Below are 7,349 nucleotides of genomic sequence, written 5' to 3' on the forward strand. Positions count from 1 at the left end.
TTATCCCCCCACTCTTTGTGAGTAAAGTTGCTTTAACAATCTATGAGAGCTAAACGGAGTATCTCTCTTCCGCATCATTATTCCCCAGAGGGTCTAAACTTCCGTTCTGGGTCGGAGCTGGAATTTAGGGAGGAATCCTCTGGGGAAGAGGTGACAGAGACCTTGCGAGGGACTCCCCTTTTCCGCCCCCCTCACCTGGAGTGCCGGGCGGCCAATCTGCCAATCCGCGGCGCGGCCCCGGGCCCGGCGGCCAATGGGAAGGCGGCGCGGCGCGCTCCCCCAGGGCTATAAGTGCGCCGGGGCGGCGGAAAGTGAAAGTGGTGCGGACGCCGAGGACGCAGCTGACGCCGCTGGGCAGCAGCCGAGCCGCCGGGATGCTCAGGGCTCCCGAGCCGCGGCCCAGGGAGGCGGGGGCGGCCAACCAGTCCAAGCCGCTCACCTCCTTCCTCATCCAGGACATCCTGCGGGACGGCGCGGAGAGGCGCGGCGGCCACACAAGCAGCCCGCAGCCCCCGCTCCGGCCGGACCCGCGGCGAGACCAGGAGCCGGAGCCCGAGCGAGGAAGAGGCGGCGCCGGGGCGCCCGAGGACGAGTGGAGAGCCCGGCCCCGCGCCGCGCAGGAGGCCGACGCGCCGGCGGAGAGCGAGCCAGGTGAGCGAGCGAGGCTGGGGCGGCGGGGCTGGGCCAGGGTGCGGTCCCCAAGGAGGGGCGGGCCGGCCTGCGGGCTGCACGGGCGCGAGGGCGGGTCCAACGCAGGCCTCCCGGAGCTCCGGCTGAGGGGATGCGGGGCCCCGCGGCGACAGGCCAAGGGACCTCACCGCCTCCCGCCGCGTACGCGCCTTGGAAATTAACCGTGAGCCCCACGGTCAGGGTGGCGCAGGATTTGTACCTGGGCTGGACTCGCCGTGCACGGTGCTCTCTGCACCGCGCGGGCTCTGGCGCCTCGGGCTCCAGAGCGAGCGCGCACGCGGCGCCCCCAGCCCCAGCGTCCCCGGTGAAAACCCTGCCACCCGCTCCCAGCCACCGCGGGACCCTCGATCCACGCCTGCCACCCGCTCCCAGCCACCGCGGGACCCTTGATCCGCGCCCGCCCCGCGCTACCTCCTGGCAGTCACGATTAAATAGAACGAGTAACTGATCAGGGTTTGACAAGAGAAGACTCCCTTGGCTTCCCAACTCCACAGGCAGTAAAACTACATTTGGAAGGTCCCTCCGGCCTTCAGGATATGTAACACCGTTAGTACTTGGAGAGTAGACTTCTTTCCCTTCCTGTCACTTCGGATGAGGTACCCTAAGGCTTCTTTAGAAAAAAGGGGATGAAAGCCAGAGAATGAACTTGCTTTAGCCCCGGCCGCTTCTCCTGTAACACAAACCCTCTCCTACCACCAAAAAGTTAACTCTGAGGCCTTTGGGTGCTGCTTTCCCAGCTGTCTGATTTGTGCCTTCCCTGCCTCACTTCTCCCACCTCTTTTCAAGGCACATATCTAGGACCCTAGTTAATTTCCCTGGACGATATGGCAGGAAGCTGTACCACTAACCGCTTCTAACTTTGGGTTCTTGATGACAGAGAACTAATACATAATATACATATTCACTCACTCCCCACTCAGGAGAGTTCCTTAGTCATGTGAAAAAAGTGAAATGTATCCAAGATGACAGTGGGCTGTTTGTTCACTCACTGAAGAGATAAGGATGGATTGAATTCTGCTCTCTTCCCTCTAACATGTAACCTTTTCCTTCCCATCCCTCCTTCTTCTCCCTTCTCCTTTCCAGATAGACACTTTGAGACTTATCTGTTGGACTGTGAAAACAGTGCAGGCTCCTTACCAAGCCTTCCGCAAACCTCGAAACAGCCACAGAAGCGCTCCCGTGCCGCCTTCTCCCACACTCAGGTCATTGAGTTAGAGAGGAAATTCAGCCACCAGAAGTATCTGTCAGCCCCTGAAAGGGCTCACCTGGCCAAGAACCTCAAGCTCACTGAGACCCAGGTGAAAATATGGTTCCAGAACAGACGCTATAAGACCAAGCGAAAGCAGCTCACCTCGGACCTGGGAGACCTGGAGAAGCACTCCTCCCTGCCGGCTCTGAAAGAGGAGGGCTTATCCCAGGCCTCCCCCATCTCCATGCATAACAGCTACCCTTACTACCCCTACCTGTACTGCTTGGGAGGCTGGAACCCACCTTTCTGGTAATGCCAGCGCAGGTGACAGTCATGAGCAGTCAAACATTGCCTTCCCCGGTTGCGCCTCTGGAAGGCAAAAGAGGCCAGGCTCGGGGAGGAGGCCTGCATACTGATGCCATTGGAGGTCTGCATGGACATCCCAGATTCTTCCCTGGTGATCGGGGACAGTGAATAATATCCAAACAGTTCCCCCAACACATGATGTGGGACGTTTTTTGCTCTTGGAGACCTCCGTGAAGTGGGAAGGGATTAAAGTCAAGTGCTCTTTCTAGCACTTCCTATGATTTCGTATGAGCCGTCCTTCTGAGGATGTCGTTTCCACTCCATCCTCTTGTGTACCTAACTGCGCATCAACCCTGAAAGTGCAAACTTGAAGGGAGAAAGGATGGCCAAGACCAGGGTGTCACCTCCTGAATTATACTTAAGTTCGAAAACCTCTCGTTGACCTTGGAATGCAATCAAGGTTCCTCTCTGTCCCTGAAAGAGAGAGGAAGGCAGAGGCTCTCACAGAGAAGCCTGTCCTGCTCAACACTGACTGGCGTGGAATATGGAGATGGGTAGGAGGAGATGAAAATACAAGCTGCTTCTCTTTCCTTTTTAAATAATACGCCAACCTGAGTATTTACGGGGTGGCCCAAGTAGAACAAGAAGCACTCACTGTGGTTTTGGGACATGCTGTATAAACGGAAATGTGCTGCAAGGGGGGGGGGGGCGGGACAGAAGACTCTCCATGACCAACAACGGCCTGAGGAGAAGCCTCTGCACTGCGGCTGGGTGGTGGTGGGGTCATTACATTTTTGGTTAATAAAGGTAAAAAAGCCTCCTCTGGACCTTTTTGCCCTGGGCCTGAGAATTGGAATGAGTAGTTTCCTGGAGTTTTCAGGCTGTAATTCATACTACACCATGGCAGATCACATACTTCTCTCCTGTAAGCTCCTGCCTTCCCTCCTTTTGGTTTTTGTTCCTTTTCCACAACAATCACCCACCAGAGGGCTTCTTTTCAGCCCAGACTTTTAGTCTGGCTGCACCCAACATATGCCTTCCTTATTTAGCCTGAGATCTGGTCTTTTTTTTTCCCCCCAAAGCTTTATCTCTCCTGGGTTTAAAGAAAACAAAAAAGTAGGGTAGGGGGAAGATTCTGAATTGGCTAAAAGACATGCATTTTTTAAAACTAGCAATTCTTATATTTTTTCTTTAAAAACATACATTAAATCCCAAATCCTATTTAAAGATTTGACAGCTCGAAAAGGTCACTGCTGCTTTTATAAGACTTTCTGGTGGCTCTGTTGTTGCAGTTCAAAGTCTGACAACCCTCTGGGATCCCTGCAGGCAGAGAGTTAAGAGGTATCGGGCTTTCACACACAAGGAGAACACAGGGCAAAACGAAGAGTCAGGCACGGTTGAGCTGTCCAGTGGAAATGCAGGGTTCATGGGCAAGGCGTGGAGAAAAGGCAGCCGGGGCCTCGGGGAGCTGGGCTCCTGGCTGCAAGCTGAGGGGGCTGATAGCACTTTGCCAGCAGGAGCTAAGGAAAAGGAAACCGTTTTCAAGACTCATTACTGTGGCGTTCATCACCAAACAATGAAACCGTCCAAAAACTTTGGGAACTGTATTTAATGCCCATAAAAAGTGGGTCCCCCAAATGAGTCACCTAGTGACTTCACTGAGAATGGAAGAGGGCAAAGGAGAAATCTGGCCATGCTTCTGTTTCACCCAATTGTCTCAGGTGACCTGGCAAAGGGGAGATGTCAGAGTAGGAGAAGCCAGTTACTAATGAGGTACCCCGAGGCCTGGAAATCTCTTGATCCCACTACTTAATTCTGTTTAGTGAGAAACCATTCAATTTCCTCCTATTAAAAGGGGCGATTTACTGTTGGTGGCAAAACTGCCAGAGTTGATAGAAAGTTGGCCCGTTTCACCCCATTTTCTCCCATTTGGGCCCCACATTGAAATACTGTTAACTCCCCCGGCTGCTGACAAGCACCAGGGTGCAGACGGCAGGCTGGCCTAGATTGCTTGCTCCTGTTCACAAGGCGTTGAAGAGAAGCATTCAGTGTCCACTCCCTGCTCGGTACCCTTTCTCACCCACCCTCTCAGTTTAAGTCTTTCCACCTGCAGTCCTGCAAGTATTAAACATTTTACTGTGATGTGTATTGTGTTGCCAAAAAAAAAAAAAAGTCTTTGTTTAAAATTATTGGGTCTTTGAATCCATCTTGCTTTTCCTTCATTGGAGCTAGTCACACCCCCATCTCCGAACTGGTACAACAGCCCTGGAAGAACTGGTGTCTGGGCATCTGATAGGTGAAATAGAGGGTACCCCTGACCACCTCACCCCAGACAGCCTGCTTCCATTCCGTACGTTAGTTTGGATTCTCCACCTGCATAACAAACTGCTCCGATCTGTAACATGAAAGCCTGTGACTTGAAGTTGAGTAAAGTACCCCAACCAAACTTTATTTTTCTAAGTATTTTTGGCAATATAGGAGTGTTTTTAAAATAAAGGACTGTGACTTTATTAGACATATTTGCATATGGGTTTTTGTTTCCTAAACGCTGCATGCTTTTGAGCTACTTATTTCTGGTGACCATGTTCTCCCTCACTCAGCCTGTTTGACAAATCTAAGGAGACCAAATACTCAAAAGCAGTAGCTTAGCCAGTGGCAAATGATGGTCATTCTTTTATAAGTGCGCTGCCCACCCCCACCGCCTCTTCCTGGTAAATCTGTGGAGGGGAAAGAAATTTCTGCCTTCAGTTTAAAAATCATCTGCTCCAGCTCCAGCCCTTTTGTTTAAATAGAGAACATCGGGTATTTCCATGTATTTCTGGAAGACCCTGAAGGGAATGTGGAGAGCACAGCAATACTTCTTCTAAAAATCCCCTTTCAGGGGCACCTGGGTGGCTCAGTCAGTTAAGTGTCTGACTCTTGGTTTTGGCTAAGGTCACGATGTCAGGATCCTAGGATCAAGTCAGCCTGATTCCATGCTCAGAGGGGAGTCTGCTTGGAGATTCTCTCCCTCTGCCCTGCCCCCCCCTTATTAGTGTGCATGCTCTTTCTCTTTCAAATCTTTAAAAAATTTTTTGAAAATAAAATTTCCATTTCATCTTCCACCGGTCCCTCCCACTGCAACCTTCCCTTGGCTCTCCGGTGCAGGTATCTCCCTGGAAATATCAACTTCATTCAGGGCAGACAGACCTCTTGGAAGCAACACCTTTGAATTGGATTCACCAAGTATTGAAAATAGATTTAAAATAACATATATAGGGCAGTTGGTTGAGCGACTGCCTTCAGCTCCGGTCATGATCCTGGAGTCCCAGAATCGAGTCCTGCATAGGGCTCCCTGCTTGGCAGGGAGTCTGCTTCTTCCTCTGACCCTCCCCCCCGCTCACGCTCGCTCTCATTCTCTCTCTCTAAAATAGAATAAAATAAAATTAAATTTAAATTAAATTAAATTAAATTAAATTAAATAGGAGCTCCCGAGTGGCACAGTCGGTTAAGCGTCTGCCTTCAGCTCAGGTCATTAACCCCGGGATCCTGGTATCGGGCCCCTCATGTGGCTCCCTGCTCAGCGGAGAATCTGCTTCTCCCTTTCTCTCTCCTTCTGCCTCTCCCCCTGGCTCGTGCTCACACACACTCTTTCTCTCAAATAAATAAAATCTCTAAAAAAGAAAATAAAATATATAGATAACACATCCTTCATCTGCCTGCACTTAAACCTTCATTAAATCCCACAAGCAGAGTGTCTCATGCACCTGATTACCTGAGAGAATTGATGCCCCCCCTTCAATCCTTCAAGGAAATAGAAGCTTAAAGAGTAAGGTGCTTACTCTAGGTAAAACATATCATAATTTCAAAGTTTGCTCTAATCCTTTAAGTACATTGTACACACAGGTGGGGCCTCCCCTAGCATGTTCACATCATGAGATTTAACTCTTTGCACAAATCCATAGCCATCCTCCCCTCCCCTGGAAGGCCATTAGCTCTCAAATTACAAAGGCTCTTGCAGTAAATTAACAGATGTGGATTTTTTTTTTAACCATTAAGAGTAACTAATCCAGGAAATTAAACAAAAATGTCTCATCTCTAGAGAAAATTCTCTGCCTCCTCCTCTTTGTCGCTTTTCCAACTTTCCTTCAGTATCTCTACTAATCTCACACCCGTCTGCTTCCAGCAACTCTCCTGAGCATGCCGCATGTTTGTGGTATCTGGAATTCCTTGGCGAACTATCTCTCAAGTTACTTCAGGTGCAAATTGCTAGCGTCACGGGCTTTGTCACTGGTGGTCCCATTGGTCCTCCTCAGGCCTCCGTAGGAAGGCCAGAGCTGCCAGGAGGGGAAATGAACGTCAGAGATCTACACCTGACAAAAATGTGTTCCTTCTAACAATAGAGCAAGTCGTCTTTCTAGGGTGCTGTTCAGATCACACATCTTAAAGCTGGCCTCCGAGGGACCAGTGAAGAGAAAGTCACTTAGTTGGGGTGCCCCGTGACGGAGAGTTGCAGGAAGAAGGTTTATTGAGAGTGCACTCGGGAATATACCCAAGAGGAAGTGAGGACGGCAGAGTGAGGAAGCTGACCCATAACGCAGGTGTAACTGAGGCCTCAGCCAATACTTTTTTTTATTTTAAAGATTTTATTTATTCATTTGAGAGAGAGACAGAGAGAGAGCGCATGAGAGCACGCACTTGCGCACGTGTGAGATGGGGGAGGGGCAGTGGGGGAAGGAGAGATCCCAGACAGACTCCTTGCTGAGCTCAGAGCCCCATGCCGGGCTAGATCTCATGACCCTGAGATCACGACTTGGGCCACACCAAGAGTCAGAGGCTCAACTGACTGAGACACCCAGGCGCCCCTCACCCTTAAGAAGCTCCAAAGCCAATGTGTCCCAGATTGAGGCAAGAGGGCGGGCACTTGTATCCCAGCATCAGCCACTTCCTGAAAATGGAGTAACCCTGGACAAGCACTTTCTTTCTGGGTAACATGCTGGCCACTAAGACACAGAGTGTGAGTAATTAGCATCAATATTCCCAGCAGCTCTGTGGGTGCATCTCTCTGAAATTGGGGGCTCGGTGGAGCGCTCTGGAATCCACTGTGAGACATGGAATCCCTTCCTCGGTCGCTCTCAGGGCCAGAGTCACCCCCGCTTTTTGCAATGAGGAAACCCCAGTCGAA

The 7,349-nt window shown here is 50.9% G+C and overlaps 1 protein-coding gene across 1 annotated transcript; it reads left to right on the forward strand.

Moving 5' to 3' along the window:
- Positions 1-327: 327 nt before the first annotated feature.
- Positions 328-4,685, forward strand: NKX3-1 (NK3 homeobox 1). Its single transcript, XM_034661254.1, has 2 exons — positions 328-651; positions 1,774-4,685. Exons 1-2 carry the CDS (start codon positions 375-377, stop codon positions 2,190-2,192), a joined length of 696 nt encoding a protein of 231 aa, XP_034517145.1. The 5' UTR covers positions 328-374; the 3' UTR covers positions 2,193-4,685.
- Positions 4,686-7,349: the final 2,664 nt, after the last annotated feature.

This window comes from Ailuropoda melanoleuca, chromosome 5, assembly GCF_002007445.2.
Source record: "Ailuropoda melanoleuca isolate Jingjing chromosome 5, ASM200744v2, whole genome shotgun sequence".
Taxonomy (NCBI): domain Eukaryota; kingdom Metazoa; phylum Chordata; class Mammalia; order Carnivora; family Ursidae; genus Ailuropoda; species Ailuropoda melanoleuca.

Bases quoted from the DNA above. Each gene is read 5' to 3' on its own strand.
- NKX3-1 (XM_034661254.1), top strand. From the start codon at position 375: ATGCTCAGGGCTCCCGAGCCGCGGCCCAGGGAGGCGGGGGCGGCCAAC. The intron at 652-1,773 runs GTGAGCGAGCGA...TCTCCTTTCCAG, and splicing joins GCCGGCGGAGAGCGAGCCAG to ATAGACACTTTGAGACTTAT.